Source organism: Acartia tonsa, chromosome 5, assembly GCF_053477335.1.
Source record: "Acartia tonsa isolate MP-2025a chromosome 5, ASM5347733v1, whole genome shotgun sequence".
Classification (NCBI taxonomy): domain Eukaryota; kingdom Metazoa; phylum Arthropoda; class Copepoda; order Calanoida; family Acartiidae; genus Acartia; species Acartia tonsa.
In genome coordinates, this window is record NC_137264.1 from 20452797 (window position 1) to 20476384 (window position 23588).

At 30.6% G+C, this 23588-nt stretch overlaps 1 protein-coding gene across 2 annotated transcripts in view; it reads left to right on the top strand.

Moving 5' to 3' along the window:
- The first annotated feature begins 3808 nt into the window (after positions 1 to 3808).
- LOC145318988 (uncharacterized) overlaps positions 3809 to 23588 on the top strand; it is a 28793-nt gene continuing 9013 nt past the window's right edge. Inside the window, exons 1-6 of one of the 2 annotated variants that reach the window (XM_080160796.1) lie at positions 3809 to 4012; positions 5031 to 5075; positions 7307 to 7389; positions 17195 to 17279; positions 18290 to 18355; positions 22731 to 22812. In XM_080160796.1, coding sequence (XP_080016922.1) covers positions 5049 to 5075; positions 7307 to 7389; positions 17195 to 17279; positions 18290 to 18355; positions 22731 to 22812 — 343 coding nt within the window. In that variant the 5' untranslated portion in view covers positions 3809 to 4012; positions 5031 to 5048. The remainder of the gene's footprint in view (positions 4013 to 5030; positions 5076 to 7306; positions 7390 to 17194; positions 17280 to 18289; positions 18356 to 22730; positions 22813 to 23588) is intronic. The other variant, XM_080160797.1, reaches the window with a different exon arrangement.

Here is a 23588-nt window from a genome sequence, read left to right on the forward strand (position 1 = left end):
AAACGTCGGAGTGGAAACATAACATAACCTTTTTAAAACTATAGGTTGAATAACTCGAGGCTGTAGCGTAACACGTAACGAATACGCTTGTCGTTAGGGAGGTGATATGATCAAATCTAACCCATAACTGGGAAATAACTAAAGACGTTCAAATTGTTACCTACTCCTGCCTTGTAAAATGCGCGACATTCATTTCAGGGGAAAGGGGAATGCCTTGGCACAAAACAGGCGCAACTCAAAACTTTGGGCAGTTCAGACTTCCTGGCAAAGGTTGTGCAATAAAAGTAATAGTAGTCTCCAATATTTAGGATCTTAACGCCTTCAGACCTATTACAAAAGAGTGTCACTTTAGTGTATTGATATCAGTTATACCTTGTCCGTTCTACATACTTTCTTTATCCATGACAATGACCAACATATTTGTAATACTTTCTAGGATTCATTTTCACTGTAACCATTTCCATTTTAGCCAAAATTTATGCAAACACAATATTGAGACAGTTGGCACAGTCATTTTCTTAAAATTGGCTGACGAAACAGAAGCGAGAAGAGTACAAATTAAATGAAAAAATCTTCCTTTAATTTTCAGTATGGCTTCGAAACCGATAAATGTCCGCTAAATTAGAACTGGTTCTCAGCCATACTTATCATGCATAGCATCGTATTACAGACAATTTTTATATTAATATTTAATTTATAATTAATATCCGCGGAAATCTGTCTAAAATACGATGCGATAATGTTTATTTTATCTAAAACGATAATATTTGATTTTTATGGTAATATTCGTATTTTTCGAATGAAATACAAATCAAAATAAGTATTGCATTTTTAAACTTATGCTCAGGCTGGATTAGAAATCCAAATAATTATGTCAATATAGTGATCAAAATTTGTAATTTCTACCTTATTCGTTTAAAATTGTGTATAGTCCCTTTCGTGGCAACGCCCCTTAAGGGGCGATTCGTCGCATTTTCAAAATGGCTTTTGATAGGTTATTTTAGGTTAGGTGATTGTCCTACAGGATTAGGCAATTGGCCCCGCAGGGTTAGAGCCCCCCGCAAATAGGAGAAAAGCCATTTTGAAAATACGAGGAAACGCACGAAAGGGACTAAACCAGAAAAATTGATGTGTAATCAAAAATTAACAGAATATTTGAAATACCCATTCCATCATGAATAACATTACGATAATACAAAACATAACTATTAAAATTATGTTAGTATATTTTGAAAGTCACAAAACCTTGTGAAAATTTTATAAATAATGAAGAGTGGCTTGGATATAATTTACATCCTTTTTTATCACCTAAAACATGATTCTTTTAATTTTACTTTCAAATATCATCATATCAAAAAAAGTGTATACTAAAATGCTGAAGAAAAAGAGAGTACATTTGCCTCAATTACAATATGTTAGACTAGCAGAAAAGTAAGTTGGAAAATAGTCTTTATCCTTAAGTGAAACATCCCTTTTTAAAGCGAAGCTTTTCTATAATTAAGGTCGGTCCGTCCGTCCGTCACAGAGGGATAGTTCTTTTCGTTAAGTTAAACAGGTTAGAATTGGCCTATCGATTCCAAACTATGCATGGTGATTCCTGTAGTAGTTAGGTACGATTTAGAAAGCGTAGCAACTCTATAACCGTTACCAGAATGTCCGTACGTTCATTTTAAACATGTTGATCCTGTATCAAGCAGTTTTTCAACAAATTTTCTTACAATTTTGCGTCGACTCTTATACATTTATATTCTGATTATTCAGTTCTAACACTATACAAGTGTTAATGTTCGTTTGTCCTACCCTTTCAGTGCTTCAGTCTTATGGATGTTGTCATCCTTGTTTTTAGAATGAATAGTTACAAGCAGTGTAGAGGAGTGTCAACACTCTCCTCCGGCCAAATTGAATTGGGAATGCCTTTTCACCCCCTAATAGTATCACACCCCCCTGGTACACGCCGCCATTGACATGTATTATATTTTTTATCCAAATAATTTAGTTTAATCAATATATAGCAATAATATCAATTAGCATTTAATTTTTAAAGATAATTCTGCAATACTTTATTTATTTAGCAATTTCACAATCTACATATTTCAATAAAAAAAAAATATTTTACAAGCTAAATTACTCCTAAATATGAGTGACGCTAAGAAAACAAGAAAGATAACGTTCACGAAAAGAAGCTCAAATTTGAATACATTTACAGTATATTTAACAGCTGTGACTTTGACCCATGGGTACGTTTGTTTACGTATTGTTTGTGATTATTTGGCTGCTACAAGTTTTATCTAGGTATATTTCATGTATTTCTGCCATATCGTCGAAGGGATCTTAATGCAAAATTTGATACTAAGGGCGTTTTCATAGAAAAATATTAAGAGATGGAAACAGAACAGCCAGAAAACTTTGATTTGAGAAAAGCCTCGTATTCAAGTCAAAAATATATGATTAGAAAATGAGAACTGGTGGGGGGGGGGGGGTATTTAACCATTGCATTTATATTTACGCAAAGGAAATAGGAAAAAGGGGGCGGGGACTTTGGTTTACATTAAAAAAAGGATGGGTTAAAAAGAAAGTGGAAAGAAGAGGGAATGGAGAGAATGCGGTAGAATTATGGGGAAATTTCATACATTTTAGCAAAGAAAATTTGTAAAACCTTAGTATTTAACTCTAAAAGAAGTAAGAAATTAATTCAGGGGCGGTTTCCTTAAAGGGTTAGGGCAACCCATAGGGATTAAGCTTATAGAACCAATGCCCTCTTTATATAGTTAACAATAGTGACAACATCCACAAGTAGTGAAGCAAAGATATAAAATATATTTGACAGTCTAACAGACAAATAACATGGCAGAGAAGACGCGCCTTAGTCAGAGGTTAGGTTACACAAAATATTTGGAAAATTATAAATGAAGTTTAACTTCATGAGGTGCATATCCTTGCATAAGGACAAAATGAATTAGATGTTGGTTGGTTATGGGAAACCGCTTTCTCTAATAGAAAGAGAATAATTATTGGTGAGGGAACTGTTAAAAGTCCACTTGAAGGAAATTTAGAATTATAGAGTAGCCTTGCTACTAATGTTAATGTCGTGTGGGTGAGTTGCACCTGGACTAAACAGTCAACTTGTCAACTCAAGGCCAGACTCTTGGTCCTTCACCTCATACCCGTGGTACAGTACATTACAGACAACCAACCCTTTGATTGCACGATCTTTGTCTGGAGATCCTAACTGTGCATGGTAATGAGTTGCGCCTGTTTGGGGCCAAGGCATTCTCCCTACTCTAACTATTTGATGTCCTGTGCCGAACAGAGCAGGTACTTTTCAATACAACCTAGGATTCAAGAATGACTCCTAGTCGTTGAACTAACAAACGCCACTAATACACTAGTGAGCTACTACACAATGCTAGTCCACAAGGACTTTTCAATCAACCTATGACCTTACAGCGTTTTTCGATCACTAGTGCACCATGCAAAGGACCACCCATGCATACCTGATTTAGGGCTAAGGCTTCCCCCCTACTCTTACTCCAAATCTCTAACGCCTGAAAGAGCAGCAGTAGGTACTAATTTTTACATCTTTAGTATTGATGCGGTTTGGGGACTCGAACCCGTCACCTCCCCAACAGATAAGCGGACGTTAAACCACTAAGCCTTGCTACTAAAAAATATACAATAAAATAAGTGTAAAAAGATTAGTATTTTAACTGTTTTGTAAGTTACTATTGGGGAATCTTCAAACTAAACCGGGAAAAGAAAATGTAGGGGGGGGGGGTGAGTTTGAAAAAAAATTTAAGTTAAACAAAACATAGTGTAGAATATATTTGGCTGGTTGCACTTCTAAAACTTTGCAGTTTCACTTTCGTTGTCGTAACAACAACAAGTCTCTAGCCTAACAAGAACAAAATTGTACACAACACAATATTTGAATTTTGATATTTTTGACTTGGTATAAAAATTAAAGATCTATACCTTAGATTGGGCTAAGTTTGAACAACTGTGCGCTGAAAAGGTATAACTTTTCTTAAAATATTTTATTTTCAAATCTGCTTGTATGTAAATCTTGAATAAAAGCAAAAACTATAGTAAAAGTTACATGATTTTTAAGTTACCTTTCAAAATCTTTATAACGAGCTACTATGCTTTCATGCAGATGATTTACTTGCAATTTTTTGGTTTATTTTTACCTTAAAAGCATTTTAAGCAATTTATAATTTTTTATCCTAAAAAATTATATTATTGAGCAATGTTTGAATCGATAGAATGGAAAGAATTGAAAGTTATAGGTGAAGTTGATATCTAAACTGTTGTTAACTAACAAAAATTAGTTTACATGTTAAATCAAAGAATAAATCATAGAACATTTTTAAAGTATGATTAATAAATATATAAATGAATCCATGCAACACATAAATAATCTTTTGATATACATTTAATTAAATTTAAATTAAGTTCTACCAGTTGAATTGAAAATAGTTATAGATACAGGTGTGGAGGGGACTTTGGGGTGTAAATTATACTGGTCATCAAAGTTTTATAAACACGCTTTATCATTCTTGGTTCAAGAGCTTTGGGGACTTCAATCAAACTTTATTTGTCTAGCAGTCTTCAAACATATCTACACAAATAATTTAAATTTAACTTCAGTAAAGTAGATATTTAGTTTCTAATTAGGTTTTTTTTATCTGTAACATCCAGTTAAAAATATTTAAGAAAGGATTAATTACTTCAATTATTTTGACATAAGTTATTGATTCCATTGACCCGTGATCGTGGCCCAACATGTGGCGCATTCGCTCGTCGCCGGGGAGGTGATAGGTTCGAATCACGGGCTGCGTCATAACTAAAGACGTTAAAAAAGGTTCCTACTGCTGCTATGTCTGGTGCGCGACATAAATAGTAAGAGAAGGGGAAATGTCTTAGCCCATAAACAGGCGCAACTCACTATATTGGAACATTTTCACAAATTGGTTGGATTACTTAAATGTGACAATTTCATTAGATGTATTAATCAATATAAAATATTTTAGTTATGTGATAGAATTAAAATGAGCCCACTCGACGAACAATATCAGGTATAAAGAGCAAGTTTGGATGCAAGCTTTCAGTCAAATTCGCTTATTAGGTCAAACTGTACTTAATTTTGACCAAATGCATAACTAAGAACAGTTTGACTGGAAGCTTGCTCCCAATTTTACGGAATATTGCGAAAAAAACGACGCTCTTTATTAGGCTTTGAATAAAACTAATATTGAATACTTTTCAACAAAAAAATTGTTCTTAAGTATTTTAATTAGTATTTTTTAAAATTTTAATATAAATTTTTTTATTACACACCAAAAACGCATTAAATACGCATTTTAAGTATAGCATAATAAAGTTAATTATCAAGTATAAAGTATTTCTATCAAATCATTCTGGATCTATATGTCCATGCGATGAAAATAAATCATGAAAATGCATTACACTTTATTTTTAAAATCAAGCAAAGTTTATCTTTAAAACCGTCAACAAACAAAAAATATTTAAAATCTTGACCATTTTAAAATCAAAATAATAAGATTTTTGTTTTTGTATGCAAACATAAGTTTCTAAGTTGTTATCATTATTTAGCAATTTCTTGGAATTGCGACAAAACTTTTAAATTATAAAAACCATCCAATTCTAATATCAGGCAATGTTTAGATTGTGAGTACAAAAGTCATAAGTGTATACTTTGTTTTTGTAAATATAAGAGATAGGATGATAGCCTGCCTGTACCAAAAGATCCTCTAACCATTGGGCAATGACATAAAGGGTGAGCAAAAAAAAATGCGTACCTTTTTGAAATTAAAATTGCGCGGCTTGTGTTAATAGTAGAAAAACGTTATGCATACCATTAGAACCGCTATGAAGTCTATTTTTTGGAAATATAAGAACGATTCATCTGCTTTGTATAGTTGGGGAGCTACGTGTTAAAATGTCCCAACTGGCTTAAAACTTGACTTGCGAGTAAATCATTAAAGATTAAAGTAAAGGGTATGCAAATTAAAATACGTACATTTTTAAAATTCTAGTTGCTCAGCTTGTGTTAATAGTAGAAAAACGTTATGCATACCATTAGAACCGCTATGAAGTCTATTTTTTGGAAATATAAAAACGATTCCTGTGCTACGTATAATTTATGAGCTATGTGGTAGAATGTCCCCACTGAATTAAAACTTGACTTGCGAGTAAATCATTAAAGATGAAATTTTTCCACTTTTCTCACATTTATCAATACAGCTCCTAAACTAAAAATAGCACAAAAATCGTACTTATATTTCCAAAAAATAGAGCTTATGACGGTTCTAACAATATACATAGCATTTTTCTACTATTCACACAAGCCGAGCAGTTTGAGTTTTAAAAATGTCCGCATTTTTGCACACACTTTTTTTTATCTTTAATGATTTACTCTCAAGTCAAGTTTTAAGTCAGTTGGGACATTCTTCTACGTAGCTCCTAAACTATAAGTTGCACAGTAATGGTTCTTATATTTAAAAATAGACTTCATAGCGGTTCTAACGATATGCATAACGTTTTTCTACTATTAACACAAGCCGCGCAATCTCAACTTTAAAAAGGTACATATTTTTTTGTATGCTTTAATCTTTAATGATTTACTCGCAAGTCAAGTTTTAAGCCAGTTGGGACATTTTACCACATAGCTCCTAAACTATACGTAGCACAGGAATAGTTTTTATATTTCAAAAAAATAGACTTCCTAACGGTTCTAACGATATGCGTAACATTTTTCTACTATTAACACAAGCCACGCAATTTCAATTTTAAAAAGGTACGCATTTTTTTTTGCTCACCCTTTATATGTTTCTCCATCCAAGAGGACTTTAGATGATTCTTTAACAAATTCGAGATAAAGTTAAAGTTTTTATAAAAAAAGAAACAAACATTTTCCCCAATGTTATATATATCTTAAATTACAACTAACTTGTTTTACGTTACTTAACAGTTCATATTTGGCTTAAACATTATTCTTGTATGATACGTGATTGTAATGTAAAAAAGCTATGGCATTTTCAATTCTTTAACAATGGGTGAGCCTGCCATGCTCCTTTCAAATCTATTCGTTGCTTCGACTCTAGCATATGTGATAGAGCTGAGGAGGTCATAAAATTGCTTGAACCCACTCAAAGACATTAACAAAGCTTCTTTAAAAAGCACAACCAATCAGACAAGTTTTTTTCAGAGATCCTCAGCTTTGGACAAAAAAAATACTACTTATATTATATTATATCGTGACAATGTGACATGCTTTATTATCTAGGCCCTTGACCTTGAGCCCTCAAGTTCTCTGGAGGAAGTTAAATCTGCATTCTTCAAGAAATTAGTTGGTGAACACCCTGACAGGTGAGTTCACTTGCGTTAATAATGGATTTATTATAATTTAGATCTTACACCAGATTCTTGTGTTCTCTAGTAAAGGGAAACATGTAGTGGGCCAAAATAACGACCCTCTACCCCCTTTTTTCCGTCCCCGTCCCTCTTACTGGATAAAGAAACTGACCAATAAATGACAGCAGAATTACCAACCTAAATTTAAAAAATTTCCCCTGTCATACTATCCACATATATTCTACATCTTTTATCTTAATAAGAAACCTAATTTAGTTGGTTTATTTTTCTAGTTCAAGAAATAATTTTTCGCTTACCAACTTTGATCCTTCATAATAACAAATTCAAAATTCTAATTGCAACAAACTAAACAGCAGCTCAAAATAATGAAAATTTTGAAAACATATTTTAGGGAAAGTAAACATAAACAGTATTCAAAAAAATACTTTTAAAGAAACTTGAATGCCATCAATATGATGAAGAAAGTTTGGAATTATTTCCACAAAATGTTTAATTCATGACCCCTTATTGATAAGAAATCTCTTATGAATAAAAAAAATCCAAGGTAAAGGTAAATACAAATGAAGCTTGGAGGTAAAACAATAAAAACATGACCATGACTTTCTGGGGCCATAAACTTTGCTTTATTTGCAAACATAACATTAAAAGGGCTTTAAAACAATTTACTATGTAAAGGAAACATGTTAACATATTCCCTTTAATCATAAAATGTTACAGACCTGTAAATAAAAAATAATAAAATAAAAGCAGGAACATTAATGTAAAAAAAAAAAAATTTCTTCGTTTTAATTCTACCTATGAAGAGCATAACAATATAATAATATTAATAGAAGCCAAGCTAAGGATTGTATCAAGAGAAATATTACAATTACCAACAACAAAAATACTTGAAAAGTTGAAATATGTAATAATCTAAAATTTGCTTGTAATTTATCATATGAATTAATAGTTATTTCTCGCATCGTATTATAAACCTTCGGCACCTCGGGGCTAAAAAACTGGATATAATCTTATGATTGTACATTTTTATATTCGTATTAAGCTGGATATAATACGAAGCTAGACATAGTTTTTTTCGTATGGATGAGAACCGGTTCCTATTCACCGGATTCGAATGAATACGAGAAATATTTTTGTCAAGAGTTAATTAATTTTTGTTAAGGCCTTTGCCGTAGGAATATTTGTTATACAGATTACAAAATCTAATAATTATAAGACTTGACCATTGTCAGAACTGATTTTAATTATTTGTAATATTTGGTGCATTCTTATATAGTATTATTAGCGGCTGTGCCCCTAGCAACTAGGAGCTCTGTATTCGAGTGATTGGGAACTTCATAAAAATCCTAACGCAAAATTAAATCAAAACCTCCCCACTACCTATGTGATGCTTCCCTAAAATGGAGTACTCAATCAGATCATTACTTATCGAAATCTCATAATGCAGACAATAAACTTTACTACTTTATAAAACATGATTGACAGTCATGTAAAGATAGGGCATGGCAAAAAAGAATGAAATATTATCATTTTTTGTTTACATTTAATGGGTAATCTTTTTATAAGCGAAGCTTTTCTATAATTAGGGTCGGTCCGTACGTCCATCCGTAACCGTTAGCTCTTTTCGTTAAATTAAACAGGTTAGAATTGTCCTATCGATTTTAAACTTTTTATGCTGATTCCTATAACAATTAGGTACGAATTAAAAAGTGCAGCAACTCTATAATTGTTACCAGAAAGTCCGTACGTCCATTTAAAGCAAGCTGAATTTTTACTGTTTTTGACAACAAAATTGAGTATGTTAGAATTATCCTATTCATCTGATTTTTGGATTACTGATTCATATTACAACAATGTACAATGTTATAAGATACGCATCTCTATAATAAAGTCCTAAAAACGTCAATATGTCCTTTAACCTTATCTTGTATTTAATTAGATTTGCACCAAATTTACTTACAATTTTGTAGGGACTTGTGCATTAATATTCAGTTCTGAAACTCTACAAGCTTTAATGTTCGTTTGCCTTTCCATCATAGAGCTTCGCTTTTATTGATGTTGTCACCCTTGTATCAACAGAAATTAATTGTATTAAGACACATAAAATATTATTGAATGTCATTCTTGAAAAATGAAAATTGACAATCAGTTGAACTTAATAATATTTTTACAGTGTACATTTGATATTAAAAGGCGCATACTAAGAATAACTGCGGTTAATGCCTAACAAATACAATTTCCTATAATTGCATAAAAATTTGCTCATGTAATGCAATGCAAAACAAATTTTCTTTGGCAAATTTGCATATTTCTTTACAAGTTTGTGATCATTTGACGTAGAATTTTTAATTCTTTTGTCAATCATTCACTTGGTTTTTAGGCGCATTAAATTATTTGATTAGTATGCTAATTATAATGCTAATTAAAAAATGACCTTAATTATTCCTGTCGTCTTGATCTAGTTCTTTTAGGGAATGTTCCCAAATTAGAATTAACTATAAGACCATTCCCAAACATAGTATTTTTTTTGTTGTCAAGAGGGTTGGAAGATATCAAGCGTTAAAATTTAGGAAAGTCTAAACAAAATTAAATTAATTTATTTATATAAAAAAAATTACCACAGTTGAATTTATCGTAGTAAGTTTGTACACTTTTAAAGTCTTTTGTTATGTTTTTATTTTATTTAAATTTATAAAGGGTAAAACAAAATTCTTTATATTCAAAATTTTAGACATCCATCTTTTTTACAGCCGAGAAAACATAAATAACATTATGAATCTAAAAAAAAGTTTTATGGGTTTTTTTCCCTAAAACATTTAGATATGTTAAAAAAACCTCAAATTACACACACCGAAAAAAACAGGTAAAAGACAATAAGAATTCTTGGTATCAATAAAGAAAAAAGTTCTTTAACTTGTTTGTTAATACGTCATCATAAAAGTACTCCTTATAAATAAAAAACTTTTTAATTTTGTAAATCTGCATCAAATTATCAATTTGTTGGTAGATTTATTGTACTTTAAAGCAACCTAGTTGTTTGATGGATTATATTTTTAAAATTTATAAGGAAAAGTTTTCTGAAAACCTTTAAAATACAGGATTTATTTTATCATTTAAAAAAACTTAAATAACAAGAAAAGGTAAAGAAGATAATTTGGGTATAGTCCCTTTTGTGGCAACGCCCTCTAAGGGGTGATTCATCGTATTTTGAAGGGTTATATTGGTGTAGGTGATTGATCCGCAGGGTTAGAGCCCCCCGCAGGGTCTAGAAATAGGAAAAAAACTACTGTAAAAATACGAAAAAATACCCCTTAAGGGGAGTTGCCACGAAAGGGACTATACCCGATAATTTAAATAATCTTACTTTGTTTTCTCAATTTGTTTCGTAAAATGTTTTTTTTTTTAAAGGAAAGTCATTTTTACTCCACTTCCATAGGTAAAACAATACTAGTTAACCCTTTCCAAGTAGACGTACCTTTCTAACAGATATCTTAGAAAGGATACCCAGCTTTAAAGTGATTTTATTAAACTTTAAATGGTATGCATTGCATATTGATTGAGTAAATTCCAAATTATATTTATCTAAACTGAAATGAGGTTTTTAATATTAATTTGGTGCTTTATACATTTTTCCTTAGCTGAACTTGAGCTTTTGTCTAATTTTTGTTTTGAGAATACTCTTCCCTGATTTGTAAAGGAATTTGTTGCCTAGGGAAAAGATTAAGGTACGCCGCATGTGGATTCTTTGGCCAACTTTGCAAAAAAAATATATGGATGTCAGGAAAAATTAAATTTAAAAGAATTCCCATACAAAACCGTCAACTTTTACGATTAAAATAATTGCTCCTCTAAATCTAACAGTTAATTGGCCTAAATAGAATATTTTGACAAGATAAGATGTTAAGGAGGGGGGGGGGGGGATAGTATCAAGTCTTGACCTAACTTCATAAGAGTTATAGGAAAGCCTTTAGAATCATTTGAACAATATAATTATACAGAGAAATTTGAGTAAATCATCTTCCGAAGTTGTTGACTCTTCCTAATGTAGTTGTTTAGACACAAACTCAAAAAAATATTGTTTGGTGTTTTGCAAGCACACTATTATCAAAAATACCATGAACTGCACATATCCCCCCCCCCCCTCCCAACCTTATTTTCTCCTTGTGTCCTATTTTTGCAAAGTTGAAAGTATGGTAGTATACTACGTCCTTGGCATTGATTTCTTGCACATATTATGCACACCTAACCCCTCCTACTTTCTTCAAAGTACACTCTACCACTTAAAAACAAAATCTTGTGATATATGCAACTCTTAAAAGTATCTTTTTTGTACTTAATTTACATGATGATTTACTTTATGAATAACCTAAACTCAACTTGATCTTAATCATAAGTTTTAAATCAGCATTCAAATTCATTATCTAATCTTTTATAATTGTATGAAAGTAATTATTTAAACATTATTTATAAATAACGTTTTAGAAATTAGTTCTTGTAGAAAGTAAGAAATATTCTGGAAAAAAGTACTAAGAAGAATATAATTTGAGAAATATTCTTGATAGTAAAATTTTAAAAAGACACAGAAAAGGCTAACTTGGACAAATTAACAAATTTTAATTTTTAATTTACATCCTTTATAATTTAATACTTTAAATTAATTTATTTTCTATCAATTAAAATATATTTTTAGCTGTAGATTTTCTTATTATAAGAGTTACTATGAACAATACATAAAGGAAGGTTTGTGATGTCCTTTTGACTGTAATGCACTCTATTTTAATGCAATTATTGCAGACTTTCTTTCTACAGCTTTGATGGCATGTGGACTTGGACAGGTCCAGGGTGGACTCTCATTGTAAACAATATCATAATAATATTTAGCTAATTCCTTGGAGATATTATTAGGTGTAATACTTTTCCAAATCAACTTGGGAACGATATATACAATACTATATTTATTATAGGACTCTGTGCAATTTTATATCCAAAAATGTTTTTTTTCTAGTGTTTTTACCCTTGTTAAGTTTTTTTTTTATTTTTTCTATTCGATGTCAAGAAAAATGAAAATTTGGTAATTTTGTAAGAACATAAAATAAAGCTTGTTTTGACCGAATGTCCAAAAAATTATTTCCAGCGTATAGAGACGGAATAAGAAAGTTGGCCAGGGTGTTTCTACAATACAACTACAAATAATTTTTCATCAGTTAGCCTAAATAGTATCCTAAAACTAAAACTTTAAAAAGCATCGGGCATTTAAGATTTTCAAATGGAACCTCATAGGTTTATATAAGCTAAAAGTACACATATATACACAGTTCTCACACTATTTCTAAAATAATGTTTCTATCTAGAATCTTGTATAATTATTATTTGACAGAAAAAAATAAGTTCTAAACTTAAGTATTATACAAAAAAATATCTAATAGTTATTTCTTTCATCGTATTATAAACTGCTTTCCGCGGATATAGTATGTAATTGTACATTTTTATATTCGTAGAAAGCTGGATATAATACGATGAAAGACATAGTTTTTTCGTATGGATGAGAACCGGTTCCTATCCACCGGATTCAAATGAATACAAGAAATGTAATTAAAGTGTTCCTATTTCAAATTCAGGATTTCTTTCTGCGGTTATGAAAAAGCATAAAAATGCACAATAACATAGAAAAAATGGGGGTGAGAGGGTACTTTTTTCGTTGGAGATGGGTTAAATGAAATTAGATGTACTTATCAAATGGATTTAACTGTTAATAGAAACTTTAAAAATGGATCTTTTTTCCTTAAAAGGTAGAGCCAGCAAGTAATTAACAATTATATAAAGCAATAAGATTTTGTTGTATGTAGCATAATATTTTGAATCTTTGATTACTACTGAACCGATTTAAGTCTTTTTTTTCAGGTTTCAGGCTATTTTTCTACTCTTCCCTTGTCCTTTAAATAAAAAGTCCTTAGAAATTAGGGACGGAGACGCTAGTTAACAAGAAATATTGATTGTTGATGAAAAGAACAATTTAAACCTGCCATACTTTTATAAGCTAAGGTTAGGAATGAGGGTCTCAATAATATAAGTAGAAAAATTTAAATAGCTGACAATTTATCAACCTATCTCTAGCTCTATTACCTTTCTGTAGACAGGATAATTATTGATGTCTAGAATGATGATGGTACAAAATTTTTATCTATTTTTGTCACAATAATTTAACCAATATTTGAATTCAAGTTCAAATTTAAAAGGAACTTTATACCTAGCCATTATAAAATGGTATATGAAAGGTTATAAACCAAACTTAACACAAAAAAATTAATATGAAAATGGGATTTTATGAATTTAGATAAGGACATAAAAATGTTTTGGTATTTTTGAACTATTTCTTTTGCTTATACTAAAATCGTTAAACTTACTTAACTACTTGGCCTTTAATGGTTTAGATTCATTTTTACATTTTTTCAGAAAATAAAAAAGTTAAGGGAAAATAGTAAATATGTAATAAAATGTAAGTAAAATGTTTGTAAAAGGTTACAATAACAATTACAAGTGAAATAAACAATTAACAAGAAAACATATTCCTTTAAACTTAAGATTGGGAACTACCAACGTTATTGTTAAGCTTCTGAAACGGTTATGCCACCGTAGTGGATAATTGCATGATGCCTTTCTGAGCCCAACAGATGTATAGAATAGATGTATATACAGACAACTACCTGCCTTCCTTTTTCAAAAACCTCTTTCGTCTGCTTCTAAATTATTTTCTACTACTTGGCTGTGTTATTATAAGCGGACCATTGGTTGATTTTCAATGATCCAATACAAAGGTTGCACATTCACAAGGTGGTTGCGATGGGGAGATACAGTTATTTAACCCTTTCTCCCTCTAGTGTTTTACTCTAATATGAGCACAACTGAATCAGTGCAAATTCTTATTGAACAATAAAAGCTGTATGTTCCTTGTTATATTTACGACTATCATGTAAAAATTGTATACTAGAAAAGCTTCCTTTTAAAAAAAAACATTGTCAAAAATGAAATAGCAGTTGCAAAAGTAAATCATTTTGTCCTCAAGTGTCAAAATTACTTACAATGGGTCAGGCAGCTTTGGTTATTTGCTTATAAAAAAAAAATAAAAAAATATGAAAATTCGAGAATATTACCAATTTTTGTTTTATTTTGTTAAGAGACAGTTTGATTAAAGTTTCTTTTTAACATGAAGTTGTTGTCAAAATATAGAGTGCTAATGTTATTAAAGTTAGAAAGATATTTAGATATAATGCAAATTAAGCTTTACATTTTATAAATCGCCAATAAACAAGAAAAATAATTCTACAGCTATCCTTTAGATGAAACTGTGTTGTTAAAATGTAAACACGAAGAGTTTCTTAAATGACATCACTACTTGCAATCTTAATTCGACTAATTGATGACCTCACTGTAATTGAGAGGGGAGTGGTCATGAAAAAGATTATGGTAATTACCACATGTAATTGTAAAATTATTCCATGAAATCAGGATTAAAACTTCTTTAAATCTTAAAGCATTAATATGATTCAAACAAACAATAGTCTATTAATTCTTTTAAAACTTTGTTGGGTAATTTAAAGTTACCGATTAAAAAAACGATGTATCTTAATGTCTTTTGGATAATAAATAAATCAAACTTTTTAGGAAATAATTCTATGGACAGTCCTCTTTCAAAAATTAATGATCTAATAAATGCTGAATTATGATAGATAGATAACTTATTTAGCTAAGATTAGTTGCAATTAATTTTTTTAAAATTTATTGACAGGCATTGTGAAGTATTTTTCAATGCAATATGTCATAGTTTGTAATAAAAGTTAGGAATGGGGACAAAAATATGAACCATGAATGGTAGAAAAAGTTATCATAAAAGAATATAATCAAATAAACAGATAAAACGGAAAATTAGACAGAAGAATATTAGCAATAACATATAAAAAATAATTTCTAAAAAAAAATCTTCAAATAAAAAACTTTGTTTTTAGAAAATATTTCCTTTTCTGATAGGTGAAAAGTTTAAGACTATGCCAAATTGCAGTAACCCGCATTGTAGATTAATTCTATAAAATAAATCACTGATTGATTGGCTTGTTTAGTAGCGCAGCTACTATATAACTAGGGCATGTCCGTATGTCTTTCCTCCGTTGATATGATTCTCTCTATAATAATAAAATTGGCAGTCGGATTTAATCTTTACTACTTTTTTAGCCGCTTTTATCTTTGAATCAAAAATGTCTGTAGCCCAGTATATTTAAAGTGATTTATTCAAAAAAAGAAAAGAAAGTGTAGCTTTTAAAGAAAGAAAAAAAAGCAATTTGGAAAACAATTAGTTGAACATCTCAAAAAATAAGAATTAGAACAGTAATATATGTACATGTTTGTCAAATACTTTGTTTATTCGAAAGTACTTTTAAAACAAATAAAAATTGCAGTTTAATTTGCTAAAGATTCGTCTGTTTAGAATTTAAAAGCAATTTTAAAGAATCAATCACGATAATATGATTGTACGTTTTTATATTCGTAGAAAACTGGATATAATACGATGCTACACATCATTTTTCAGTATGGCTAAAACCGGTTTTAATCCACCGGATATTAATCGGTTTCGAAGCGATATGGGAAAATATACTCTTACATATTATAAAAAAAAGTTCTTAAATATCATTCAAATAGACCTAAGCAACGGAAAAAAATGAAGAATATAATTTACTGCGCTAAGAGAAGTACAGACACGGGTGGATAATAGATGTCTTCACTACTTGTATCTGACCAAAATAACTTTCTATTTCAATTGTTTTTTTTTATTTCCAATGATAATCTAAACATAAACTAAGATGATTGTGTTCCATAAAAGCAAACCTTTATTTTAATGAAATAGAGAAAGTGAGAGAAAGCGACAAGAAAGTCTTATTTTATAAAATGCTAAGGTTTTGTGTGTAGATTAATATTTTAATACCTACTGAACCGAATGAGTTCTTGATTTTAGAGAAACTTTGCATTAGCCCTAGGATAGATTTTAGATATTTTGTTTTGTTAGGGTCGGTTTAAGGCTATGCAAAGGGAGAAACCACTAAAAAAACATTAAGGTAACCTTACATACTTTAAAATAACTATAGTTAGCTATACAAAAGACAAAGCTACTTAATAGAGTAGCTTCGATGCTAGAAAAAGTTTGAAAATTTTATTAACGTATTTGGCTAGACTAAGTTAAGATATTCGAACAATGAGATAGAAAAATATAGAAGACAAGTATTTTGAAAACAATACAATAGAAATTTGAGGTAAAATGTTTTGCGACAAAAAATTACCATAGTATGAATACACTCCCCTTCTGCATACCTCTGACTGGTACCCAAAGTTTTATACCCTATTTTCTTATTTGTTGGCTCAAAAGCTTTGAGTACTAAGAATAATATGAACAAATTAAAAATGTTCATAAAACTTTATGAATTTTTTTGTCAGATCAAAACTAACTCTTTAAAAAATTCATAAAATTTTTATATACCCAATGGCAATATTCTAAACAGAAAATTAAAATAATTATCCATTGTCCTAAACCTTTGCTTGCCAATTAAAGTACGCAAATGTCATAAATGACGTCAAAAATATCTTTATTATTATCAATTCAATAGTTCAACTCATCCTAGCTCTTTCTCTAACTTCGAAGCATTCCTTTGATTTAACATTTTATCATTGAGGACAATTATGTCAAATACCACCAAATTTTTACAAGAACTTTTTTAAAATGAGTACCCATGAAATAATAAAATATAATATTTAGAAAACCTGGAGATGCCAGCGCCTTTGCCAACTTCAAGAAGATAACAGAAGCCTACATGGAAATAATTCAGGGAACAAAGGAACAGGTAAAATACAAATTTCCAAACCTCCCAACATTTTGATATTTGGCTCCTTTACCATAAACAGCATGAAGATGGTATTTACATTTTTAGATTAGATCTGAATATTCCATAGAATCATTTTTTTTATGCTTGTATTTGAAATACTAAAAAGTTTTTTTAAAATTCAGGGTTTCACTTAAAAGGATTGAAATCTTTAATACGTTAAAGAACCATTACGTTTAGCGTTTCTCGAGATCCCTTGATTTGAAATAAATTGAAAATAAAGGGGGAGGGGGAGTAAGCAAGTTTAGCATTTCATATTTGTTTGTTTATTGCTTTTGATCAGGTTTAAGTTATATTGAATTCAGGGGAGCTCCTTTGAGTTATGGTCTGTGCAAGGGGTACGGCATCAGGAAAAAAAATCATTCCGTATTTTCAATTTATAATAAAATTGGAGGAAAGAAATTTTCGGCATTGACACGTAGACAGACAGACAGACCCATGTTACTTATATACAACTAGCGGCTTCGCCCCTAGCCTCTATGAGGTATAATTACATCTTTATTGTAATCCGATCAGTTCAGTGGTTACCGAGATCTTAAGGGACAGGCGGATGGACAGACGGACGGACAGACAAACATTAAGCTACTTTATATTATAGACTAGCGGCTTCGCCCCTAGCCTCTAGGGGCTTTGCCCCAAGAGGTGATAAAAAAAATTTGGCAAAATACGTAAAAGGAGCAAGGAAATCTTCTACAACAAAAAAAATGGGGGGGATTTTTTGTTTTTGGGGGGGTTGGGGGTGTCCCACCCCCCAAGAAAATAGCCTAAAACCACCACAGGACCAGTAGGTATATTCCCTGAAGAGTAGAATCCGATCGGTTCAGTGGTTACCGAGATCTTAAGGGACGGACGGACAGACAGACAGACGGACGGACAGACAGACGGACGGACAGACAGACAGACGGACAGACATTGTCTTACTTTGTATTATAGATAACAACAGGAAAACGTAATTGGTTTCAATTTTTTAGGAGGAAGAAAGTGACGAAGTAGAAAAGAAATATCACGAGTATGCCCCCGGAGAAATCGACAATAAGGTAAAATAAATGGATAATTTTCACCCAATAAAAACACCCCCTGACAAAATCCTGTGCACCCTACTGTTGCGAACACAACAATGATGCATTATAAAAATCACAAAATAGAAAAGACTAGATGTAATTTGTCTGATACGGTACGCGTTTTCTTTGGCCGTGCACTATGTTCGAAGAATGTAGTCTCAAATAATCTAGATAATTTATAGGCAATTCTTATATTAGAGTAGCAGGGTGTCTATGAACCGAAGATCTTGCTAACCGCTGTACCGATATGGTTCTTCTTTGTACAGTGAAGCTTCTTAAAGGGCTAGGAAAGGTATATAACTATTTCAGGAGAGGCAATCTTCACCCTCCCGAGATAAATCACCCCTTAACAAATATCCCCCCAAAATTTAAATGGGGGGAGTGGGTCGAATCCCCCACCTAGCGAAACCGCTAGTAAAGCAAAAAAGCAAGACATATTTAAACAAAATACGTTTTTTAGTCAGGCGTTTTATGAGACAGTCGTTACTGTATTACCAGTTCAGTGTGTTAGTTACATAATAAAGTAGAATTGGAGCATTAACAAGATTCACATTCTATTACGTAGAAATCATGTTTCATAATCAACAATCTTCTCTTATCAGATAAGAACTTGTAATAATAAAAAAGATATGACATAGTTTTTTTTGGGACAGAGAAAATCTTGTGAAAAAATCACAGGATCTCTTTTTATTATCAAACCCATTGTTCCTACTACCCCTTGATAACTAAATTTTTTAGGATTATTTCTCGTATTCATTCGAATCCGGTGGATAGGAACCGGTTCTCATCCATACGAAAAAACTATGACTAGCATCGTATTATATCCAGTTTTCTACGAATATAAAAATGTACAATCTTAAGATTAAAACCAGTTTTTTAGCAGGTGCCTTCGGCACCTCGGGGCTAAAAAAGCTAGTTTTATCCTCATAATTGTACATTCTATATCCGCGGAAAGCCGTTTATAATACGATGCGAGAAATAACTATTATTTAACTGACACGGCTACACAGGGGAAAATTAGGGAATATTAGTTTTAAAGGAAAAACAATTTTTCTATGGTGGGGGGAATTGCTTCAGTGTACTCTCCTCAAAAATAGTTCGCTCAGCGGTTAGCGAGATCCTTTGCTACAAACAGACATCCTGTTACTTTTATATAAGGAATGTGATAATCTAATGAAGTTATACCTATCCATACACCACATATATATGTATACATAGCTTTACTGCTTACATATTTAAATCTTTTTAAATAATAGAATATTCCTTTTCTATAAATAACTGTTGCCAAAAATATATTTTTCTTTCCTTCTGTATATTTTCTTTGGAATTCTTATTCTTAGCATTAGCAAATTATTGAAATGTATAATTTGATAAGAACTAATTGTAATTTTATAATCATTTTTCCTGTACTTTATTATACAATCAAAATTACATTCTATATTCTTATATTTTATGTTTTTAGAGGAAAAAAGCTAATAGTTTTTTCTTCTAAATAACACTTTCAGGGCTCGGCAGCTGCTATTAGTAGGAATTCCTAACCAGTAACCATGCATTTTATACAATATAAAATATTGGCCTGCTATATATTTAAATTTTCCTCTTAGTACTCTAAAGGATCTATATAAAATGCGCATAAAATAATCAAATGTTTTTGAAAAACATGCATATATAAAAATAACATCAAATTGCATTAAAATTCAATTATATGTTTCCCATTGAAAAGTAGAATATTTTTTTCCAAATTGTTGCTAGTGCATCTTTTGTATAAGTTAAAGTCAGTCACGTCCTTCTTTGATTATTTTGAAAATGCCTTTTTACTTGATCAAATGTTCATGTTTTTATTTTACTTAAGTTTAATAATTTTGACATTATCTTTTACTTTAAGAGAAGCATAGGTTATTACTATAAGTTATTTAAAAGAATTTTAAATAGAAATGTAAAAAAAACTTTAATAGTTGGGTTATTTATATTGTATTATGTACTGTTTAATTGCTTAGTAACAATGATTAAAGTTTATCCAAAACCGCAATTAATTGTTTTAAAAGTTTCTGTTTTTAATCCATAATTTTAGTGTCTAATTTTCAAGTCTTTTGGAGAAGCAAGCGATTAAAAATCACATAAAAACATCTTTAGCACTATAAATAGACTGGGTGTTTGGAATAATTATCTGTTTTTTGAAAACACGAAATAAGTCTTGCAATTTTTCAAACCAAACTTGCGAATTTTCTGATAGATTGCATTTTACTCAAAAACGCCATGGATAAGAAGATTTATAAGTGTTTGTTTTTTAGTGCATTTTCAGCAACAGAGTTGTTCTCGAATTCGCCAACGTTGGTCTGTTTGTGACTTATTAAGTTCTTTTTATAGTACACATTTTTCCCATTTGACTTTTGTATTACCCACTTTTAGTTAATTTTTTGCATTTTTTAAATTTTAATATATATATGTGGTTACAATTAATTCCTAACCCAATTTACAGGTTCTTTTAATTAAATGTAAAATTTTCGTTTATAGACAGAACTTTGGGCAAAATATATATTGGAAAGATGAAACTTAACAAAAAATACACATTTCCTCTTCAGGAATCATACATTTTCTATAGCATTACCGACAGACCAAGAGAATATAAGTTTTCCGTGTATATCCAGTCATATAAGAGAGCCTACAAATAGAATTAGGTTAATAACTTTAAAAACAAGCCCACACGACCCTCCCAAACTTTTATACTGAATTTCATTTCCTACAAGTGTACAAACTCCCCCCCCCCCCACTTGGTCAGGAAGCCTATTGATAGGAATTTTCTCAAAAAATGTCAGACGTGTATTGCAGCTGGAAATATTATACTCACTTTTCTACACATAGACAGACAGACATACGGACATTGCATTGGAATTGCATACGACAAATTTTATTTGAAACCATAACTAGAAGTCAAAGGAACTAAACTAAATAAAGAGTTACAGCTCTTAGATTTGGCATGGCAGTTGCTTTAAAGAGGTACAATATGGAACTGTGAAGAAACGGCGGTGAAACACTTGACAAAAGTAATATTTTAAGCTTGTCAATATATAAAAAAATCGCAATATCAAATGCAAATATATTGAACGGCATCATACTTCTAGTAAAACCACACTTCTCGTCACCTGCATTAGCAGCCTTCCACTTTCCTGTCGTTCCTTGTATTTAAATTTCTCGAGAAAACGCCAAAAAAATACGGCGGGAAACTGCGGTTTGCGGCGGGAGCGGCGTTTCCGGTGCCATTTCTTCTCAGTTGAGTTCCTTTGAATTCTAGTTTTGGTTTTAAAAAGTGTCACTTCGGCCTTCCCCCTTTACAACTTTTCAATCAAAGTTACAAAAATTATTTCTTAATTAATATCTATTTATTTATCCCTGACAAGAAACGCAAAATTTTTCAAAGAAATGTTATAATTTTAGCAACTATTCAATTAATTGCCTAATATTACGCATTTACAGACTAAATTGCATATATGTTTTGCAAACTAAGAAAGGGAAAAATAAAACTGTACCATTTTAAGACAAAACTTGGTTTACTTGTTATTTTTTCTCATGAAACAGAATATTTTTCTGTTCTATCTTTGTTTATCTATGTTGAACAGAATAAAACTATATAGACCAAAAAAGCTTAACATCACTGCAGTAAAATGCTAAAACATAAATTGCCTTTGTTCGTGCATAGTCCCCTTAAATAAGTATAATATTTGACCCTGTCCCTGTATTTATGCAATCTTTTTTATTAAATTTGCATATTACTAAAAAATTGCAGTTTTATGTGAAAAATTGCGACATTTTCTATTAATGAGTATTGACTATGTTCTGTTAAAAATTGCATATACAACCCAAAATAAAAATTCAAAGAATGAAGTTTTTATGTAAGTCTTATTAAAATAGATATGATTAAAAATGGCTATTATACTTCCCATCCCCCCTTCCAGTCGCTAGAGTTTAAAACAATGTGTTCATCTTTTTATTGAACACTTTTATAAGGTCTAAAAAGCCCAAATGTAACATATATTGTAGAGATATAAAACAAAAATCTTTTCAATTATCTGTCACATATCAAGTATCACAGCATCTGTTGTAAGTCTAATAACAATAAACTACAATACAGTAAACTAAGAAAATTTCATCATGTAAAAGACAATGATTAAATCCTTATCTGTTATACAAAGTGGAAAATTCTCTCAACTTATTGGATTCTGCATTTTTAGGAATAATTCTAATTATCATTCAATAGATTAAATCTATATTTTTTGTGGGTGGGACAACCCCCTCTGTGAAATAATCCCCCCTTCCACAAAAAATCTAAAGTAAAACAATATTTCTTTTTCAGAATTTTGGAATAGCCATCAAGATAGATCACAAGAGCATATGGAAACAAGTTTTAAAATCTACATACCCCACAGCTGTTATTGGTATGTTTATATTAAATAAGAGCTATATTCCACCTAATCTTTAAAATCTACATATCTCACAGCTGTTATTGGTATGTTTTTATTAAATAAGAGCTATATTCCACCTAATCTTTAAAATCTACATATCTCACAGCTGTTATTGGTATGTTTTTATTAAATAAGAGCTATATTCCACCTAATCTTTAAAATCTACATATCTCACAGCTGTTATTGGTATGTTTTTATTAAATAAGAGCTATATTCCACCTAATCTTTAAAATCTACATATCTCACAGCTGTTATTGGTATGTTTTTATTAAATAAGAGCTATATTCCACCTAATCTTTAAAATCTACATATCCCACAGCTGTTATTGGTATGTTTTTATTAAATAAGAGCTATATTCCACCTAATCTTTAAAATCTACATACCCCACAGCTGTTATTGGTATGTTTTTATTAAATAAGAGCTATATTCCACCTAATCTTTAAAATCTACATATCCCACAGCTGTTATTGGTATGTTTTTATTAAATAAGAGCTATATTCCACCTAATCTTTAAAATCTACATACCCCACAGCTGTTATTGGTATGTTTTTATTAAATAAGAGCTATATTCCACCTAATCTTTTAAATCTACATATCCCACAGCTGTTATTGGTATGTTTATCTATTAAATAAGAGCTATATTCCACCTAATCTTTAAAAATTTTTAAAATTATTAACATGAGTTGTAAATAAATCACTCTTTACTCGATTAAAATTAGTCTAGAAACAAATAATTTTAAGTTTTTCTT